This window comes from Osmerus mordax, chromosome 6, assembly GCF_038355195.1.
Source record: "Osmerus mordax isolate fOsmMor3 chromosome 6, fOsmMor3.pri, whole genome shotgun sequence".
NCBI lineage: Eukaryota > Metazoa > Chordata > Actinopteri > Osmeriformes > Osmeridae > Osmerus > Osmerus mordax.
The window spans coordinates 20,049,983-20,072,422 of NC_090055.1; the positions used below are offsets into that span (position 1 = coordinate 20,049,983).

Sequence of the window (22,440 nt, forward strand, 5' to 3'; positions counted from 1 at the left end):
TTGTTCTTGAATGACAAGAAAAACGCTTTGACGTTTAAGGTTCTGATGGTAGGTTGCTGGCACGAGCAATACAGTTGACAGACACAAAGCGTTGCCGTTTTTTGCTAGATGTCTGGATTTTAATTCACATTTAGGTTACGAGTAGATCCGTGTGTTATGGGATGAATGACTTGCAGATGGCGAGCAGAGCAATGTAGTTGACAGCTTGAGTAACGTTAGCTGTTTACAAAACGAATGTAGCAAGAACAAAATAAACCGTTCCAAAACATGATGAAACCGAGGAGTCGGATACTCACTGTGTAGACTTCTGGGTCCTCAATAACAGTTATCCATTAGCTAAACAACATTGCAAATGTATTACACTTTTTAATATCGTTGGCTCACGGGTGCCCCATGTGCGCCGCCATGTTGTTTTGAAAAAACTTTATTAACAGCTTTCTGTTGTAGCAGTGTGAGCAGTAAAGAGTAACTACACATCATTGACCGGTACGTCGAATGGACACTCAGACATAACACATTTATTGAAAAATGTGTAACTTATTTTAGCAAATAGACATATTATATATTTGTGGGAATGAACTGTAGGATTGATTAGCTTTGTCGTTTAGTAGGCTATAGTGCTTGAATATTAGTGTTTTAACAAAAAAGGGGGTTGTTTTTTGTTACTCTTCTCACTTGGTGGTCATTGTAATCTAAAGTCAATTTTATTGTTGAATACAAAATATCGTCATTAAATGTTTTTTATATGTATTCCAAATGTCTCTTGGGATCTACCTTGTTTACATTTTAAGAAATGTTTTTTTTGGTTTGGGTCCACATATTTATTGTCACATAATCTACTGGCATCAGCAGATCTCATATAATCATAACATACCATCAACAAAATAGGAAGTTTAGTCCAAAACTCTGCTGCAGCATTGTCCCTAATAGACCAGTGGAACTTGATTGCTTCACACAGTCAGAGGGTCCTGATTCAAGCAAATCATGTTGTTTTTGGTATAAGATATCAGACGGTAGGGTACGCCTAGAGTGAAAAACAAATTGACAAAACAAGGTTTTTGTTGTAGCCTAAGTTTAAATTCTTGAAAAGCTTCAAAAGTAAGGAAATTTAAATGACCATCATAACCTTAACTCAGCCAATGCATAAACCAGGTTTATTCCAGTGCACAGTTATTCCACCTGTTACAGCACTGTGTACGTTGGTCTACTGTGCTACATCACACACCTTGTTTGAGCATCGATAGTTAGGGTAGTGGTGGTCACCTGAATCCTCTTTATTTGAAGGCTGGAATAGAACAGAATAGAGTAACAGAATACATTTGACTTTTTGTAGTGAAGTGAAACAGAACAGTTTAACAATGTTCCTTTCAAAGCTGTAATGACACACTGAAATGTAATAACGACACAATAAGAAACACTGATTAATGCCCTACATCGGAGGCACCGTGGACATTTTATTTAAGGTTGGAACAAACATGACTACTTCTGTGCATCTTGAATAAGTGAAAAACATCTTAGTCACGTACAGAGCTGGCGGGACCACGGCATGGTGAAGTGAGGTTTTAATCCACACAGTAATCAGGTGCAGGTACGGCAGGTTCCAGAGACTTGATTTTGTAAACAAAACTCAAAAACGGAAACAAACACACGCACACACACACACACACACACACACACACACAGGCAGGCAGGAACAGGAATCGAACGGCAGTAAACGCTGAAAAGGCTCGGGGGGAATACCGGCACGATCTGGGCAGGAACAGGGGCCAGACTGGGTACATAAACAGGGTCAGTTGAGACAGAACACGGGTGAAGCTGGTGATGCTAATTGTTCTCAACAGGGGTGTGCAGTCGAAGGCTGAGGTACTGAAAGTTTCTTTCCTCAGAAGGACAGGCCTATGCTGACACCTTGCTGAAATGTTTTTAATCTCTTAGAGGATGCATTGCGTACTCTTAAGGTGAAAACAAACTCTAGGTTTGTGTAAAGTCACCCAGGGTTTTCTCACACAAATAGGCCTAGCAGCCCAAACAGGCTACGTCTGAGTATGTGTGTGTGTTCCTAAACCGATGGGTTGTCTGAATCAAGGACAGAAAAGAGCTGGTTCGGACTGGGCTACATAGTTAATCAACCCGTTTTATTTATCCAGCGCATTACCCGGGAATAATATAATTATAGATATTAAAAGCTTAAGATATCACTGATAGGTTACTGTACTGACTGGAGCCCATGCTGGAAAGCGCTTGCCTGTTACCTTAGCAACAACACATTTCCAGCCGATTGTTGCGAAATGTTTCCCACATCTGTGTGTTCAGAGCCAGATGAACACATGGCTAGATCACTTACAGTGCTCAGAGTTCAGCCTCTGACATTCATACGATGATGGCATAGGTAGGCTTCAGCTCAGTAGTAATGCATCAGACTGCAGATCAAAGGTTCGCATCCACATCCAAACATTATTATAAAAAACAAAAAAGCCAAGTGACTTTGTGAAAAAGCAATAAATATTAATAATAATTAACTTCAAATGACCACAACCACCATAACTCTCATTAATGCCCTGACAAGGTGTTTAGTGATGTATGATGTAGTAGTTACAGTAGAAAAACATTGCTCTAACTGCGGTGTACTGGAATACACCGTCTTTGCATGAAAAGATCTGAGATCGGATATTACCACAACCTAGCATCTCTCCTTGAAGACTTTCTGTCACACCGGCCTTCACAATCAAGGCAGATTTCAACACCTGATAATCACAGTCTTCGCATGAGAGAGGGAGGGAGGGAGGGAAGGAGGGAAAGAGGGAGGGAGGAAGGGAGACTGGAGTGATGGGGAGGTGTCAGCATTGCTGTGATAGGAAATGTGTGTCTGATGTCCAAGAGCTAAACCCAGGGTTCCTCTCTCTTCTCTCTCCTCTCTCTTTCCTCTCTCTCCCCTATCTCCTCTTTCCTCTCTCCTCTCTTTCCTCTCTCTCCTCTCTCTCCTCTTTCCTCTCTCTCCCCTCTCTCCTCTCTCTTCTCTCTCCTCTCTCTCCTCTCTCTCCTATCACTCCTCTCTGCTCTCTCCTCTCTCTCCTCTCTTCTCTCTCCTCTCCTCTCTCTCCTCTCACTCCTATCACTCCTCTCTTCTCTCTTCTCTCTCCTCTCTCTCTCCTCTCTCCTCTCTCTCTCCTCTCTCTACTCTCTCCTCTCTCTCCTCTCTCCTCTCTCTACTCTCTCCTCTCTCTCACCTTGGTTACAATGCGGTCATCACCCTGGTTACCGTGAGCAGGAGTTGGATGAAGGCCTGGTCTACAGGAGAACCCCCCCGATACACTAATGGGGCATTCACATATGCATTCTGTATTTTTGTATGTTTAACGAGATTCAAACTAAAACGTAGCAGATGGCTAGGGTCACCTCAGCCATCAACCACCCTTTCATCTGTTTTTTGTAAGACAGACAAGGCAAACAAGGACACTAATAGCTACAGACATAACTAGCAAGCTAGCTAGCTGCACATAGCTTCCAACTTTGCCACCTCCCACCTGAGTGGGAGGTGCTCGCAGAGCCCTCTGCAAGCGCTCTGCGAGCGAGAAATCCACGCATGTGAACGCACTGTCTGAATATTCCCTACAGGAGACCCACACACTTTACCCAAGTTACCCAAGCTCCATGCTGAGTTACAGCACTCCAAAAAAGACTAGAGAATATTGAGTTGTCTAACAGACTGTATTATTAAGATGCCCTCAGGTCCACAGGAGGTGGGTTGTGCTCCGTCTTCCAGAAAGAGAGGCACTGGGTTAATCTGGAGGTCAGTAATCCTGTGGTCGATCTTTTATTAATGTGCTTTCATGTTAATGAACAGGTGTGTCTCCATGGACACGCAGGGCTGTTTCCCATGCAGTCTCGGGTCAGAGTTCAAATGCTCAAGGTTATTTTGAACAGCTGAACCACTTCGCCTGACCTTGGGTCGTTTTGAATCCTGTACCGTTGCAGCCAAGAACGTCAGTAAAATGAGTGGTTGTGATCATAATCTAAGTAATGTGTATTGATATGTACCATACAACCCTTCTGTATTAAGGCACTGTGATCGAGTCTGTCTCATGAGAGGGAATCCAGCTGTCGCTCTCTTCCTCCATCTTATCTCTCTATGTTTCTTGTCCTTGTCCTCTCTCCATCACACGCTCCCTCACACAGCCTCTCTTTGCTGCCGTATGATGGGAAGCACTCAGAACAATAGCATGTCTGTCTGCTGTGGTTAACTCTGCCCAGGGATTTCTGAGCTCTGACAGTATTCCTCTGCTGGTTTCTAACAGTAATCTCCTATGCAAGCTGTCGTTACTGCCACCCCCTCCTCTCCCCTCCCCTCCTCTCTTCTCTTCTCCTCTCTTCTCCTCTCCCCTCCTCCCTTCCCCCCCTCCCCTCCCCTCCTCGCCTCCCCCTCCCCTCCCCTGTTCCAACCATGATAAACAGCCCACAGGTGATTACTCCCTGCTGCCCTGTTTCAGAAGGGAGATTGCATTCCTCTAGCCCAGAACCAGATGACAAACGACTGAACTGCCCTGAGCTTTTCTGTGTGGAGGAGGGAGGATGAGAGGGGAGTGAAGGGGAGGAGGAAGGGAAGGGAGAAGAGGAGAGGGGAGGAGGATGGAAGGGGAGGAGGGAAGATGTGGATAGAAGAGAGAAGAGAAGAGGAAAGGGGAGGGGAGGGGAGAGGGGAGGGGAGAGGGAAAAGGAGAGGCTTGTCTCCACCTGTCCACAGTGACCTTTCAGGGATGAGCCTGTGATTCACGTCCACGTCGGATGGAAATCAGCAGTGACGACGAGAAGCAATCTCGCACCATCTCGCATGCCCAGGACCAGGGGGCTGTGGCGTGATGGTTCTGCAGCACTCCGCATGCCCCTTGCCTCGCTCGCAAATGGGATGGGATTTTCAGGGCCTGTTTCCAGACAACAAGCGTGTCAGAGACTGATCCTCGCTGATCTTCTCCCTGAGGAGACGGAGAGACCGGAGACCATGGCGGCCGAGGAAGACCGTCTGACAGGAAGAAGATGTTATCCCAGTTATCCTGACTTGAAGCACTTCTCTTCAGAAAGGACTGGTTTTAACCCAGACTCTTGGTAACCTGGTTTCCAGCCTTGTCGAGGATGGGGCTGGGGTGGGGAAGAGACTCAGACTGTACTGAAGCTTCAGTAATGAAAACGCTGATCACAACATTTCAGTACTTCAGTACTGATCACTAAATGTTAGCGAGGTAGAGTTGAAGACTGAGGATTCCATTATTCCATTATCAATTTAATTGCATTCAATTCCAAATCCAGTGTGTGAGTTGTCAGGGCTTATTATTAAGTCAATGTGTTTCCTGTGAGAGAAGACATCATTTCCTGACAAACACCACCCCACCCCCCCTCCCCTCCTCAGCCGGTTGTTACCAGGGCTCCTCAGTAATTAACGAGACTAATTAGCCCACCTCTCGTCTGTCCAACCAACCCCTCAACAGTCCCACACACGCCGTCTACAGGGGGGGGTGGAGAGGCGGGGCTGGAGGGGGGAGGGGGGGTCTAATGCCTTTTAAGATTGAGGCGTAGGGAGGGGGGCGCCGAGCCCCCAGTCTACCACAACCACTCTTAGAAGTGTCTCTGAGGATAGGATTAGTGCGCCTTACTTATAAATCTCTCTGGGTCTTTCCAAAAAAAAAAAAAAAACGCATCTCGATTTAAGCGAGCGGCATGAAGGGTCAAGTTGGTTACCGTGGCAATGAGGGCAGGGCTGGAATGCGGCGCTGAAGCGAGGCAGGAGGTGGCCCGCTCTCCTGGCTCAGAGGAGGACGGGAGGAGGGAACATCTGACCAATATTCAGAAGCTAATTAAGCCAGCGAATGTGAGGCATGGGTCAGGTGAGAGATGTCTGATACTACAGAGAGCGCGTGGAGCCGAGCCAGACGCCACTAACAACTCTACTTCCTGGGCAGCGGCGTAAGAGATACGTTTTGAGAAAATGAATCTTTTATACATTCTCTTTTGGCACAAGAGGCTTTTATCTCTGTCCCATTAGCATTTTTGGCACTGAAGCAATTTACATTTTTATAGCATAATTAATGAACAAGAAATCCATTTACATTTTCTCTCTATTCGCCAGTGCGAATCTAGTCTCGAGCAGAGGGCCAGGATTTGGGGGGTATGTGGGAGTATGTGTGTGTCCGTGTGTGTTCAGTTGAAGAGTTGCAGGGTTTCGGAGCAGCAAGTGTGTGTTTAGTTGGAGAGATGCAGGGTTTTGGAGCACGTGTAGTCCGTAGACTTGGTTTGACGAAACAACGGAGAGGGAAGCTCTTTCAGGTGCAAATTGGGGCCAAATGCGGCCAGCGTCTTTTGCTTCGGCTGCGACTCATATCAAACACGGGGAGGCAGTCCTTAGAGGCAAATTAAGCCATTTCAGCAGCACTGAGGAAAACAATTCATACGTGTCATACATATTCCCGAGCAAAGATGAAAGACACAATGATGAATTATTACTATGCCTTTCTTCCCGTCTAAATTAATGACCCGTAGGGCTTGGCTAGCCGACTGACTTCGCTCTCTAGAGGGGGTGTATATAAATGATAGGAGAGGATTTTTCGAGGGAAGAGATAAAACGGAAGTGTCTCTATATAGAACATCACGTTTTTGTTAACCACAAAAAAAAAAATGTACTTAGGCTACAGGCCTACATCTGGGATTGTACTCTGAAACTATAACCCACAGTGAATACGCTTTTGAATAAATGAACTGCATTCCTTAATTCAATATTGCCCCCTGAAAATGGCTTCGAGTCAGACAAGAGTGTGTCCGCTCTAATGTTCTTTGTGTTCATGCGGGGATGTGACCTGGCCCGCGAGCCACCTGTGGGAGGCTCATTAGAAACGGAACCCCATCACGCGCATGCAAAACCTGCGAACAGGGACATGGCGCGGGTGGTTGGCGACACGGCTGTCGCAAACAAGTCAGGTGCTCTCTATAGGGAGTCAGGTGGCTGAGCGGTGAGGCTAGTAATCCAAAGGTTGCCAGTTCGATTCCCGGTCATGCAAACTGACGTTGTGTCCTTGGGCAAGGCACTTCACCCTACTTGCCTCAGGGGGAATGTCCCTGTACTTACTGTAAGTCGCTCTGGATAAGAGCGTCTGCTAAATGACTAAATGTAAATAGCTACCAGGTTGAAAACGTCTATTCGAGCGAGGAACAAAATCGAATGCGCGTGACTGCAGCTGCGTCGCGCGCAGTAATTGTGAAACCAGCTGTATCAGGTTTTTTCCACGTGCAGATGACCGAGCGTGCTTAAGACATAAAGACCCTCAAGAGGAGTTTTTTAGATGACAAAACTGAAGGCAACTCATTTGTATATGCGGAGACATTTACTGCAGGGACTTACACGTCATTTCCCCAACTCAAAGACGGACAACGGCAGGGGCCCTAATAAAACGACCTTTGCAAGCGCCTCATTTAAGATGCATGCAGCACACCTTAAACCCCTCTTAAAGCAGGCAAGCTGAAGAGGAACTCATTAAGGCCAAGTCATTAACATAAAGGAAGAGCGTGCGATTACTCCCTCTCAAGGCGTTTATCTCACACACCTGCTCATCACACACGTGCTCCCCGCTTCCTAAGAGGAGCTTTACAATCATCTTATGTTTGTGTAAAGTGGTCTGTGCATCCCATGGAGATGTGTTCGAGGCTATCCAGAGATCCTGGGGGCTCACTTATAAAACTATGCGTAGAATTCACGTGAAAACGTTGCGTACGAACGAAACACAGAAAGTGCGTGAGCTCCGGTTTTCCTCACAATTTAGAGGAAATTAAGCGCATGTGCGCAAGCGTCTTGTACATGTTACGCCCGTAATTCCCTATAAATGGGTACTGACACGCTCCAAATTATCATAGTTACGCGCAACAGATGTGAAAACAGAAGCCTCTATCTGAAGCAACAGCATCAGTTTAAACCTCATTTGTCCTCATGTTCACCTAAATATTTATAAGAATAGCCTACATTTTATAACATGCAAGAAGTGTTGAATGATTATAGATCCAATCAAATATTATTCACGAATAAAATGTGCAAATATTTGAGGGGTGATTTTGCATAACAGATACCTCCGTTATCGTTTTTTTGTGCTTGTACTCCAGGGAACTCTTCATAATGTAACACGTATGAGGTTATATTTCGATTTCACTTTCACAATGATATCAACTTGAAGGCTTGGCTTGAGTTTCATACTTTTACCAACGGAGTCGTAGTTTCCCATTTTTCAAAGTTTTGTGCGTATGCATGGGTCACGGTGTATGTGGAGGACCGCACATTCTCACGTGAAGTTTGTTTTTTATAAATTCCAAAGTTTGCGTATATACAAACTTGTTTACGCATTCATTTGTGCGTTTGCCTACGCAACGTTTATAAATGACGCCCCTGTTGTCTAATTTATAAAACTGCCCTAGGATTCTTTCTAAAAGTGTACGTAAGTCCAAAAGCCTATAATGGCGTACGCCCCCCCCCCCCCCAAAAAAAAAAAAATCAGACGTGCATAAGCACACCTCTAAGCAATGAGCTGGCATGCGGTTCTTTAGTTGCGGTGAATCATAGCGACAGGTGGGGAAAAAAACGAAAAAGCGCAACATGTCAGACACTGTTACTATAGGGGTTGTGGAGGCCCGAAAACCACATTATTTGGTGGCCGGTGGATCGCCAATAAAAAAAACAGTGCGAGTGGCAGCATATTGCTGCTGCCATCAACTGTGCAAGTAGCAAGTGTGCACGTGAAGGCTTACAGCAGGATGGGGCTGACTATCAACATCACCAAAACAGAGGTCTGTCAATGGAGCACCCCATCCACTCCACCCATCTTCAGCGTCACTGATAAGCATCTATCTGTAGTACCATCATTCAAATGGGGACAATAACATCGACAATGAATCCAGAATCGAACAAGCATCAGTTGCCTTTGGCCGGGTCTTTCAAAACAAGAACTTATATCTCCATACAACAGTCTCTGTGTATCAAGCTGTTTGCATTACCACCCTCCTATACAGTTGTGAAGCCTGGGTCACTTACAGCCGCCATCTGAAGTCCCTGGAGCATTTTCACATCCGCTGTCTCCAGCGCATGCTAGGAATCACTTGGCGTGACCGTGTGCCACACACTGAGAACCTCAAAAGAGCAGGCTAGAAGAGCATTGAAGCCACCATCACCCACCATCAGCGATGGCTGGGGCATTTTATAAGGATGCCCCTCAATCGACTGCCTCACCAAGTGATGTATGGCCAGCTCGCCCAAGGCCAACGCTCCGCTGGAGGGCAGAAGAAGCGCTATAAAGACCAAATAAAAACAACGCTAAAGAAGTGTAAAATCAGGGCTCATGATAAATCTTGCCTAGGGCGCCAAACGTGCTGGGTCCGGTACAGCACCAGAGAACTCACCGTTGAAGTCAGAAGTGGACGTCATTATCGGCCTCGATGGACAACTACATACAAGCAAGCAAGCAAGTGTTCCCCTGAGTCGAGATACAACTTGAAAAAACACATGTGCGCACTCTAAGGGAGCCACACACACACACACACACACACACACACACAATGTGCTTTTTACAGCAGAGGAGCAGAAAAGGTGTGTCCCGTGCGAACCTGTCTGGTCTCCTCCAGCACCACCTCTCGCACCCTCTCGCTCTCTCTCGCTCTCTCTCTCTCTCTCGCTCTCTCTCTCTCTCTCTCTCTCTCTCTCTCTCTCTCTCTCTCTCTCTCTCTCTCTCTCTCTCTCTCTCGCTCTCTCGCTCGCTCTGCTCCAGAGTCTGGACCAGCGCCGGTCCAAATGAACGGCCCTCTGGTGCTCTCCACGGACCCTCCCGCCTGTTACTCCCATCACTTTGTTTATTAAGTCGCAGCAATTGTGTCATAATTTTGCCCCGGAGGGCTAATGGAAAAGCTGAGCGTTGAGTTTATAGCCTCTTCAGAGTAGCGCTGGGGAGGGAGGCCCCTGGCTGGGGCAGGAGAACGGGGTGTCTCCCCCCACACAGTGACGAGAAAAAGCGTTTTGTTATGAACAGTATAAAGTTTGGACTGATAACGAGGACGTCGAGTGTAGCGATTTCGCGGGAGCTTAAAGGCTGTATTTCCAGTTTTTGACATATGATGATATGCACTTCCTGCACTCCGGTAGTGGACAATCTGATGGTGAGACAGCGCTGAATTTTCATTTAAGATTTGAGTTGGATTTTCTAAGGTGTTTATGGAACAATTATAACTCAGTACAAGCACAAATAACACTGCTGGATTTAATCTTCATGATAATGATGATATGGAGTGAAAAAACGTGTGAGGAAAACAAAATATATAAATATTAGGAGTAATCGTTCTTCCCACATTTACTTTCTGCTGTCTGAATACGTTTATAAGTGAGACCCCTGATCTGTAAATGTGGACTTTCACCTAAAGACTGCAGCCTAGCTTGGTGTGTCTCATTAATCTCTCTCCCTCTCCGTCTCTCTCACTCTGTCTGGGTATGTCTCCTCTCTCTCTCTCGCTCTCTCTATCTCTCTTTCTCTCTCTCTTCCCCCCCCCCCCCCCCCCCCACACACGCAAACAAATACAGACTTCATCCACCCACCCACGCACACAAACACACCGAGTCTGCAAAACATAGCCTACTCATACATTCGGAAGAAAATGATTCAGTTAGCAACAATTGATGAGATCCTTCAATACTTGGAGTGTTTCTATAGGCACGACAGAAAATGGGACTACTGATTTTTTTTTTTATCCAGGAGTTTTGATGGATTACAAAACAATACAACAATGATCAATAAAAAAAACAATTATTGTTTATTTTGAGAAATAATTTGACCCTTAACGGTATGTCGCTCGGAGTCTGCACGTGCCTATAGTCCTATACTCCCCATGCCAGCGCGCACACCTGAATCTCAAAGCGTGAGGTTCTAGCAATGCAATGAACGATGTTCTCGCCGTGTGCCAGATTATCTCCAGTTTAGCGGGGATCGGATTGGCAAAATTCCAGTTACTTAGAGAACCCAGTCGAGGGAGGGGGAGCACTCGCGTGTGATGGACACATTGACGTTTCCATGTTTAACCGTGCGCAATCGGTACATCCTCAACTTTCCTCTCCGGCATCGACAGACGATCGACGCTTGTTTACTTGCGCGCTGGTGACAGACGTTTACCGTTTTAAGGAAACGCCTCATCCGTCGCTTTTCATACTCCATGGAACATCATGCGAGCAGGAGAGACGCACCCTATGCCATGCTGAACCAATCTCGGACTCTTCTGTTGGCGCTGACCACTGTAGCGGGTCTCCTTCAGCGCTGCCGTGGCTGGAACGACGAAGACATCCTTCTCCCGCCCATCAACTCCACCAACAGATTCCTGGCGAACTTGGAAGTGGACGTGCGGTACTCGAAGAGATCGGTGGAGGAGAGCGAATCCTCATCCGGATCGTCGCTGCAGCCAGTGCCACAGTGCAATGTCAGCGTGCACAGACTTTTACCGACCTCGCTGGTCGTTCGGTGGGACAGCAGTTTCGGTTTTCAATGCGAAGTGTTTGTCTACACCACTAACAACCATGGCAGAGCATTTTTCACCGCTGCCATCAACCGGGCAATATCGCCGGTTGTCATCGAACACCTCGGCGTCACCGGCGGGCAACAGGAACTGAGGCTTTGCGTTGGATGCGGTCTCTCGCGGTACAGGCGATTCGGTCAAGCCAGGTCGAGGGGAGGTCAGCACACGGGGGATCCTATTACTTTCTGCTGCATAGACTTCAGCCTGGACGAGCTGAAGGGCGACACAAGTTGGAGGCTTAACCGTAAACCCATCGAGTCCACTCTCGTGGCTTGTTTCATGACTTTGGTCATCATCGTGTGGAGTGTTGCTGCTCTCATTTGGCCGGTGCCTATCATAGCAGGATTTCTGCCTAACGGGATGGAACAGAGACGACCTAGATAAGAAAACAAACTCAAATCAAACATGAAATGTAAGACCAAGCTGCCTCTTTAAAGGAAACGATGTAGCCAACAATCAACTGTTACTCATGTTATTGGAAAAATTGTTTACATTTATAACTTAAACTGTCTCAGTAGACCTTTACCGATAGGCCCTATAACACTATGGGCTAGCCTACAACATAGATTAATAGATTAGGCTAAGTAAGTTTTTTAAATTAGTGTTTGTATAGTTTTTAAATGTATATGGATATTGTGGTATGTGCTGTGCTTAGACCTCAGACACTTGAAGTTTATAATGTGCTGTGATCGGGTGTAGCCTAGTGTTGACTAGTTGATAGTAGGCCTACTTACTGTATATCTCATTATATAGACTAGATATTTTTAAAACTGTAGGCCTGGGACCACTGCAATATTGACGTTGTATCAAACTGATATCAACCTCAATATTAACAGGTTAATATTAAATTTTTCTTGCTCAGAGCTTATTTGTATACATATATTTGTATGGGAATTAAACTAAATTAAAGTAAGTGTTTCTATTTATACTCTACGGACTGTTTCCTTTTTCTTTTCTTTTTTTGCGGTTGGTATCAACAATATTCAGTCCCCCAGTTATACATCCGGTTATAACTGCAGTAGCCTACCTGAGTCAACGCCTTATAGTTGTGTGACGTTAGGCAGGAAATAAAGTCCAGCACTGTAAAACTAGGCGAGTCCGTCATAGCAACACTGCTTTTACGTAAACGAAGCCTTCTGTATAACTAATCTGTCAATTAAAAATCAAGTATGACCTCATCAAAGATCGGCTTGGTTCTTCAGCTTTTGGGAGTTACAAGCGCGGTTTTTGTTGTATCAGGTAAGCTGAAACGATCGAAGAAGGAGAATGTTTTCCCAGGTAAACGGAGATTTTACAAAGGCCTGGATCCATTGATTGTCACGTGTAAATTATTCGATATTGGAAAAGTTAATTAGCATTACCCATAACTTTGCTAAATGAAGGGTGTAAGAATTAGTGACATTTAGGCCTGATACCCGCTACGAATTTTAGGCCTATAGCCTATGGACTAGATAGGATAATGACACAATCCGTTTTTCCGCCTTTAAAGCAAAACGTCCCACAGTGCTAGTGAGAGAGTAGACCCATGGCAGCTGTGTGCCTGCAGGGAGGCCTGCAGGGAACATTTTTCATCCGTGAAAGAATCAGGCTACCTGTTGTGATTAACTTCCAATGTCGTGTGTGTGTGTGTGTGTCTGAAGGTGTGTGTACATTTGTGCATTGATGTTGAGTGCAACATTTTTTGCATTTCAAAACACCCACAAACAAAAATGAGCTTTACGTAATCGAGATTAAAACGCTACGCATGCAAAGCAAATACATTGCTAACCAACCAACGTTTTGAGAGCAAAAGCCTTTCGAAAAAGTTTACATAATTTTTGTATGCAATGAAAAAGTTTCGCACACAACATAAAGACACAAATCTACCCCCATAAGAGGCACAACAAGTATTGCACGAAATGTCATTTGCGTGGGTCATAATAATTTACTAGTTACAAATCATAGGCTAGCCTACTGCATTTGTTCGGTCCCACTCGGTTTGTTAACATACTTTATGCATAACACGTGTCTTATGTCAAAGTTGGATTTTGAGTCATCCGGTTCATTACATTACATCCCAATCATTTATTATAGTCAGAAATCGGTTTGAAACTTTGTAACAAAATAAAATAAAACCCGGCCTGTTGTGGTCTTAATGTGTTATCCCAGACTATTGTGACAGCTGTGCTTCATCGCGCATGCTTTCAGAGACACGGGCGCTGTGTTTACCAGTCTGAACCCAGCACATGACGAAGAGCCCTCTCTCTCTGCCGTGTTAAGCGCCCTACGGAGAGGACGTCAACCAGAGGCAGAGAGACAGACCAACTGCCGAAGGGGTTTAGTAGGGGAAGCTTAGTGGTTAGAGCATAAACTGCAGATGTACATGGATCTGGATAAAAGTGTCTGCTAAATGAACACATTAGATTAAGTCAGACTGGCGAAGAAACAGTCATCAAGGGCAATGTACAGGGAGGAGATGGGAGAGGCAGCACTGGTGAACGGAGGGATAGAGGACAACAGAGGAGTTCATGCAAATGTAGGATGTGTTTGTTTAGGATGCCAGTCAGATGTGGTTAGTCATACAGGGAGCAGAGCTGAGCTCTCACTGTCAGCTGTGGCATCGCCATCATCACACAATATCCACACATCATCCGCACACATCATCCTCACTCATCCTCCGCAAATGTCATCCACACACACACTGACAATCTAGGAGAAATTACCCTATACTTTTTACTAAGTATACAAACATCCAATACATTATCATGTTTAAACGGGGGGGGGTTACTTAATCAAGGAAACTTTCATTTGTTTTCACGTTAGTTCTAACTGCTATGATGACGGTAACATGTGGTCTACTCAAACTCCAAACCAGAAGTGATGTAGTTGTTCGTTGTGGTTCATGTGATCCAGAGGGTCTTGCGGTGACCCTGACCCCAGACCAGGGCACGACCTTCAACATCAGCAGGAGGGAGCTCACAGGGTCAAAGTGCGCGGTGTGCTCCGGTGGAGGTCTCCGGAGGTCGTGCTCTTCTTCTGTGGTGCTGAGGGGCCCGGAGGCCACGCCCGTGGACTTCACCTGTCCTAGCCCCGAGGGGCTCTTCACCGTCAGAGTCAGCAGAGAAATAGGTACCATGTTTGTGTTGTTCGCCATACGCTAGTCAGCTGCTGTCATCGAGATGGTATAGTTGCACTGTGATTTAGGTCACAGTGCCTGGTCGCTGAGATGTGTTTACCTGGCGATGTGGCTAGTAAATACAGATTGTTCGTTGAGTCTGATTACTGAAACAGTGTTAGAACTGTGCGCTTCTAATCCTTGATCTTCTGCTGAACCATCTATATGCTCTATTTTTACTTTGTACTTTGGATAAAATGATGACCTGCTAAAATGTAGCTTCCAGTGACAGTTGAGAGAGGTCTTTCATCATCAAATGTAAATGTAAGACCTCTGTCAACTGTCATTGGAAGCCTGGCAAGGCTTATGTCATGAATTTACAATGAATGTCTCCTGTGAACATGTTAGGGTAGGAACTTTGTACCAGGTCGGATGGCATGGCACCAGCAAGGGTGGCACTGTACCACGAGACAGTCTTTACTGATGACAGCTAGTCCCATGCTGGAAGGAGGAATGTCCCTTTTGTGTCGTTGTTATCGGAGTAACTGTTAATTACAGAGAAGCTTATCAGTCGAGGCTGTTAACTGCAGCCTGCTGTTTAACACTTCCCTTGCTCATGGCCTCCCACTGCCTGCTCTCCTTCTCTCCAATCCCTCTTTTCCTCCACTCAACCTCTCCTCTTCCCTCTTCCTCATCCCTCTCTGCCCCTCCCCTCAGTGTGTACCTCCAGCTCCTGCAGTGAGGATGTCAGACAGACAGACTCAGGCAGCAGGCCTCTGCAGAGCTTCGCCCGGACCTTCTCCTGGACCCTGAGGGCCTCCGGACCCGGGGCCCTCCTCCTGGACTTGTCCCCCACGGGGCTGACCCAGATCCAGCCTGCGCAGGCTTGTCCCGACCAGCACACCTACTCCCTCCAGGCCTTCCAGAGCACGAGGACGGTGGTTCTGGGAACCTACTGCCGAGGGGGCTCCTTGAGCGGGGTTCAGCTCCCGCGTCTGGGCCAGCTGTCCCTGGAGGTCCCAGGCGGGGGGGAGCTGGAGCCGGCCGTTTTCCCCGTGGCTGTCGGAGAGGACATTAAATGTGAGTCGGGGGGGGGCCCCGCTAGCTCACTGGGTATGAGTGGGTACCGCTTAAGGCTGATGCCTAACATAGGGGCCAATTTCCTGTTAGTCTTCGACCCATCTCTCTCTCTCTGCTCTTCTGTCTCTCTCCAACAGTAAGTTATAAAGGCAAAAAATAAATAAATAAAAGTGAGTAGGTGAGAGGTTGTTCTTAGTCCTGGGGCTGTTGTGTTCGTGATCATCAATGGTGTGTGCAGAAACACACACACAGACTCACACTCTCACACACACACTCACACCTCTCTCCATTTCCCCTGGCAGCCCTCGCCGTCGTCACGGTAACCGCTCCCGGGGGGACCTTGTCCACGGAGCTGTTCTCCCCGAATTACCCCGACGGTTTCCCTGACGACGACCTGATGGAGTGGCGATTCGCGGTCCAGCCCAAACACAGCAGCTCCATCACCTTCCTGGCTGTCTCACGGCCGCGCTGCCTGAAGAAGGAGGCCGGGGTGGGGTACCAGCGGAGCAGCTCAGGGGTCCTGGTCCTGGGCCTGGACGACCCCCAGCCCACCAGGCTAACAGGCTCCTTCTCCCTGACCCTGAGGAACTGTGAAGTGGACCTGAAGCATCCTGGACTCTCCCTGCACCTCCTGGTGTCCACCACCAGGGGGAGCCCCCCAGGTGAGCAACATGGACAGAGCAGACCCCAGACATTTTTCATAGGGGAATTCTATGATGCTGTTGTAGTATAAAGGGTAGTTACGGAATCGCATACTGATATACTTTTATTTCTTTATTTACAATTAATGTTACTAATTATCTGATAGCTGTAATACCGGTACAGTTAACCTTTTTGAGTAGTAAAAAACAAAATAAATCCAGGCCATATGTGCCTCGGAAGGGGAGACCAGTGGGGGGGGCCCGCCGATTCTATCCGGGTGGCCGTGTCCCCCCTGGCCCCCCTTGGTGGCCCCACCGCCCACTTGCTCCTGTTCCTCCGTGCAGCGCTGTGCAGGGTGGACCTGAGGAACAGGAGAGGCCTCTCCCTCCACATAGAGAAGACGCCCCAGGCCGGCCCAGACTGTGAGCTGAAGCTGAACTCTGACGTCCTGCAGGAGGCCACAGCTCTCTCTGGCAGCGTCGCTCTGCTGGCCTTCCAGTCCTGCCTCCCTCACCACCTCCTGCTCACAGCCAGCAAGCTCATAGGTAACCACAACCTCCATGAGTCACTCAGGTAACCTCAGGTAACCACAATGTCAGATTTTGAACCTACTACCTCTCAATCTGCAGTTAAATGCTCGACCACTGAGCTATACCCATCCCCATGTTCTACCACTGAGCTATACCCATCCCCATGTTCTACCACTGAGCTATACCCATCCCCATGTTCTACCACTGAGCTATACCCATCCCCATGTTCTACCACTGAGCTATACCCATCCCCATGTTCTACCACTGAGCTATACCCATCCCCATGTTCTACCACTGAACTATACCCATCCCCATGTTCTACCACTGAACTATACCCATCCCCATGTTCTACCACTGAGCTATACCCATCCCCATGTTCTAGCACTGAGCTATACCCATCCCCATGTTCTACCACTGAGCTATACCCATCCCCATGTTCTAGCACTGAACTATACCCATCCCCATGTTCTAGCACTGAACTATACCCATCCCCATGTTCTAGCACTGAGCTATACCCATCCCCATGTTCTACCACTGAACTATACCCATCCCCATGTTCTACCACTGAACTATACCCATCCCCATGTTCTACCACTGAACTATACCCATCCCCATGTTCTAGCACTGAGCTATACCCATCCCCATGTTCTACCACCAAGCTATACCCATCCCCATGTTCTACCACTGAGCTATACCCATCCCCATGTTCTACCACTGAGCTATACCCATCCCCATGCTCTACCACTGAGCTGTCCCCATCCCCATGTTCTACTACTGAGCTATACCCATCCCCATGTTCTAGCACTGAACTATACCCATCCCCATGTTCTAGCACTGAACTATACCCATCCCCATGTTCTAGCACTGAGCTATACCCATCCCCATGTTCTACCACTGAACTATACCCATCCCCATGTTCTACCACTGAACTATACCCATCCCCATGTTCTACCACTGAACTATACCCATCCCCATGTTCTAGCACTGAGCTATACCCATCCCCATGTTCTACCACCAAGCTATACCCATCCCCATGTTCTACCACCAAGCTATACCCATCCCCATGTTCTACCACTGAGCTATACCCATCCCCATGTTCTACCACTGAGCTATACCCATCCCCATGTTCTACCACCAAGCTATACCCATCCCCATGTTCTACCACTGAGCTATACCCATCCCCATGTTCTACCACTGAGCTATACCCATCCCCATGTTCTACTACTGAGCTATACCCATCCCCATGTTCTACCACTGAGCTATACCCATCCCCATGTTCTACCACTGAACTATACCCATCCCCATGTTCTACTACTGAGCTATACCCATCCCCATGTTCTACCTCAGAGCTATACCCATCCCCATGTTCTACCACTGAACTATACCCATCCCCATGTTCTACCACTGAGCTATACTCATCCCCATGTTCTACCACTGAGCTATACCCATCCCCATGCTCTACCACTGAGCTATACCCATCCCCATGCTCTACCACTGAGCTATACCCATCCCCATGTTCTACCACTGAGCTATACCCATCCCCATGTTCTACCATTAATTTCCCAGAATGCAGCGTTCTGAAAGACTGTCCAGCTGTGTCGTTGACGATCCCCCCCATGCCCTCGTGCTTCCCCACCCCCCTGCACCGCATCACCTGGCTGGTCCGCCCCCCCCGGCACGCCGCGGTGGAGCTGCTCCCTGGTGGAGGGCTGACGCAACTACACCCCGGAGACCACCATCAATGCCATGGCAACGTCACGCTCACAGTTGCCGAGGGCGATGGCACCCCCATAGGCCAATTCTGCCCCCAGGGGGCGGTCGGTAAGGTGCAGGTGCATGCCAACATGACCATCACAGCCAACGCCCTCCAGGGGAGGGATTTACGCCTGACCTCTGACCCCGTGATCAACATCAGCTTCAGCCAGAGGATCTCTGGTAACAACCTTATTTATCAATGTTTACAAGAGTCACAGTATACAGTCCAGATAATACCTTCAGCACAAGCAGGAAAATAGTACACTTGAATCAAGTTAACATTACTAAATGATAGAAAAATACCTTGATGGGAATAAATACATTTTCATTATATTTATATTGGAAGTACTACAGATGTACTGATTTTGTACATTCACATACTTACTGCCAACTGTATGTCAGTATGTTTGTACTTATACTGTGTAAGTATACTTTAAGTACAGTAAGATGTTTTCCCTGTAGAGTTGTGTCTGGTAACGATGATACTGTCTAATCCTAACCCAACACAGAACGGTACATATTCACCCTGTCTGTCCCCAACACAGAACGGTACATATTCACCCTGTCTGTCCCCAACACAGAACGGTACATATTCACCCTGTCTGTCCCCAACACAGAACGGTACATATTCACCCTGTCTGTCCCCAACACAGAACGGTACATATTCACCCTGTCTGTCCCCAACACAGAACGGTACATATTCACCCTGTCTGTCCCCAACACAGAACGGTACATATTCACCCTGTCTGTCCCCAACACAGAACGGTACATATTCATCCTGTCTGTCCCCAACACAGAACGGTACATATTCACTGTGTCTCTGAAGACGGCCAGGCCCCTCCTCCTGTCCACCCCTGGTGGGCCAGCGGGGATGAAGCCCAACGCCACCGTCTCCTGGATGGTGACCGTGCCCCCCCAGGTGCATGCCGTGGTGACCTTCCTGGAGGTGTCCCAGCCCAGGTGCAGCCGGCTGCACACCAACATCCAGGTGCAGTGCCTGGGCTCTCTGGAGGAGATGTACAGCCGCCGCGAGGATGAGGAGCCCAGCACACACGTCACAGTCACACGCAGCTTCTACCTCAACATGTCCAACTGTCACCCGGAGACCGGGGTCTTCAAGGCTGTCATGGAGATCACCCTGCGTGAGGGTGAGGAGGGGGTGGAGGGGGGGTGGAGGGGGCAGGAGGTGAAGGGAGAGGGGGTGGAAAAGGGGGTGGAGGAGGGTGAAGGGGTGGGGTTGGAAGGGGCGGATGGTGGAGGGGGTGGGGGAGAGGGGGTGTGGAGGGTATGAGATAGAGGAGAGGAAGTGGAGGAATTTATTTGTATGTTGTTTTGGAGAAAGTGTGTTAAATGAATAAAATGTCAAATTTTAGGGAGAGAGATGTAAAGAAAGGATGAGAGAGGAGTGAGAGAGGGAGGGGGAGATGTGGAGGGAGGGAGAGGGGGCAAGTGGACAAGATGTGAGATATGAGGGACAAAGAGGGGGAGTGGGAGAGGGAGGGAGTTTTCATCAACTTAATACTAAGTGTAATACTCATGTAAGCTGTGTTCCTGGGTATTACATGATGGCTTTATCTGGCTCAGTGATGAGTGTGTGTGTATGTGAATGTGTGTATGTGAGTGTGCGCGTGTGTCTGTGCGGGGTGTGTGTGTGTTTGGGGTGTGTGTGCGTGTGCGGGGTGTGTGTATGTGTGTGTGTGAATGTGTGTGTGTCTCTCAATGCTCCTCAGACAAGCTTGTGACGACCATCCTGGGCGTGGTGGGGGCTCTGCTGGTTGTCACGGTGACCGGTCTGGCTGTGGTGTGCTTGGTGAGAAGGTGAGGCAGAGGCTGTCTTCCTCACATAGCACCACACTGCGCTGGCTTGTTTCAGTAGCAGCAGCGGTGAGTAACGCTCACGTTGTCGTGTCACTTCCTGCCGTGTCACTTCCTGCCGTCAGGAAAAAGAAGAAGCAGCTTCCTCCCCGGGTGTCCATCTACAACCCCAACGGGACCAGCTTCCTGCCTGGTCTCCACGCCAACCCCAAACTCCACGAGGATGACGAGGCGCACGTATACGCCTCCATCGAGGACACGGCGCTCTACGGCCCCCTGCTGAGAGATGGCCCCCTGCTGAGAGACGACCCCCTGCTGAGAGACGACCCGTCAGGAGCTGAGATGGACACTCACCGGAAGTTTACCGGAACCACGCCGCCGTCTTCGGGCCGGGGGGCAGAGGGGGGGCCGGAGGAGGGGGCAAAGGAGGGGGCAAAGGAGGGGGGAGCAGAGTGGGGGGCGGAGGTCGGTACCTACCGGCCGTTCTTGGCCCCACCCCTCCCTGGCAGACCGGCCAGCCATCAGTCGTCCACGACGGACGATGAAGTGAGCGTCTGAGAGGGAGAGTCTGTCAGCTCCTCAACCTCTGACCTCTGACCTGGGGAGGAAGAAGGGAGGGGAGAGAGGGGAGCCAACTCTGACCTCTGACCTGGGGAGGAAGAAGGGAGGGGAGAGAGGGGAGCCAACTCTGACCCATAAGTGTCCCTTCTGCACCAGATCACCTGGCTTCTCATACCTCTGCTACTCTCACAACACGGTTTCTCTCCTTCCCAGCCTCCAGCCTCCTAAATCAATGAAAGAGGCAGGGGAGAGGAGGGAGAGGAGGGAGGAGGGAGGGGAGGGAGGAGGGAGGGGAGAGGGAGCAGTCAGGGGACCCAGCACTAGTTGACTAGCTTGAACTTCCTTATATTGATTCCCTGGCACCCAGGAGACAATGCGGCATTTCCCAAGAAGGCACCGTGGCGGTGTTTCATATTTAACACAGGAGGAGGAGGGGGCGGGATCAGCCTGTTGGGAGCAGCTGGCAGGCAGTCAGACCCCGTACCTGGGGAGGCCTGCAGCCAATTAGAAGGTCGAACTGTGTGAGCAGCTGTCATCTTCACACATGCAGAACGTTTTCGTCAAAGCTGACCAACGGTTAACTAACTGTAATTGCTCGAACACTAGCACAGTGATAGCAAACGCATTGACGTATTATTAGTGTTGGGCAGTGAGATACATCACCAGTTACTCTACATTAAATGAAGTTTAACTACCCTGGGACTACCCGTCAGTGAAATGTAGCCTAGTACAGAAATTTAACTCTTGCCCAGTGTGAAGCTACAAAAACTTTAATCAAAGCTATTTCTTGAACCAACCTCATGCCAAATCAAGTTACTCACCTATTTGTATACGCCTTATATTGCATGTATATCAAATAGACGCCTCTTACTTTGGTTTTTAAAGATGGAGTATAAACACACTCTCAAACCAAATGTGCTTTGGGCCACACATTCCATGTCACTGGGGAATTTATTTCAACAAGCTAATGTAAGGAGTATTTTATCAAAATAAATGTACTGTTCATACATAACATAACATCCAGCTTCTTCCTTTTAACAGATCAATCCACTTCTTTAGGAAACAGAGCTGTTGGGACAATCATTAATTATGTTTTGTAAAACAAATGTGATACTAACTCAATAATAATGACAACCAATAGGGGGCAGCACAAGCAAAGTAATGAAAATCCCCTCTGCCACGCTCTCTGTCCTCTGCTCTAACAGAACACATCCAAGCTCAGGCCAAGTCTCTCAGACTCAGTTAAGACTTTCAAATGAAAACCTCAGTGTTCACCGTGCATATTCAGGTCTGTTCTGGCGTCATCTACATTCTGAGCATGCTGATGGAGTAATGCTCTGTGGGGGTGGGGGTAGGGTAATGCACTGTGGGGTTAGGGTAATGCTGGAG

General features: G+C 48.0%; 3 protein-coding genes across 3 annotated transcripts in view; 2 read left to right on the forward strand and 1 right to left on the reverse strand.

The window, feature by feature from the left end:
• Window positions 1-410, reverse strand: part of LOC136944874 (leucine--tRNA ligase, mitochondrial-like) — a 45,896-nt gene extending 45,486 nt beyond the window's left edge. The window contains 1 exon segment of the mRNA XM_067238800.1: window positions 297-410. The gene's annotated coding sequence lies outside the window, so the exon portion shown is untranslated.
• Window positions 411-11,078: 10,668 nt separating this feature from the next.
• On the forward strand, window positions 11,079-11,958 carry LOC136944876 (transmembrane protein 158). The gene is given in 2 exon segments (XM_067238802.1): window positions 11,079-11,183; window positions 11,185-11,958. Coding segments are annotated over 2 exon segments (879 nt in total).
• Window positions 11,959-12,743: 785 nt separating this feature from the next.
• On the forward strand, window positions 12,744-21,136 carry LOC136944392 (CUB domain-containing protein 1-like). The gene is made up of 9 exons (XM_067238139.1): window positions 12,744-12,852; window positions 14,467-14,682; window positions 15,386-15,748; window positions 16,051-16,410; window positions 16,735-16,919; window positions 18,420-18,855; window positions 19,473-19,823; window positions 20,406-20,493; window positions 20,616-21,136. Exons 1-9 carry the CDS (start codon window positions 12,744-12,746, stop codon window positions 21,046-21,048), a joined length of 2,541 nt encoding a protein of 846 aa, XP_067094240.1. The 3' UTR covers window positions 21,049-21,136.
• The last annotated feature ends 1,304 nt before the right edge of the window (window positions 21,137-22,440 follow it).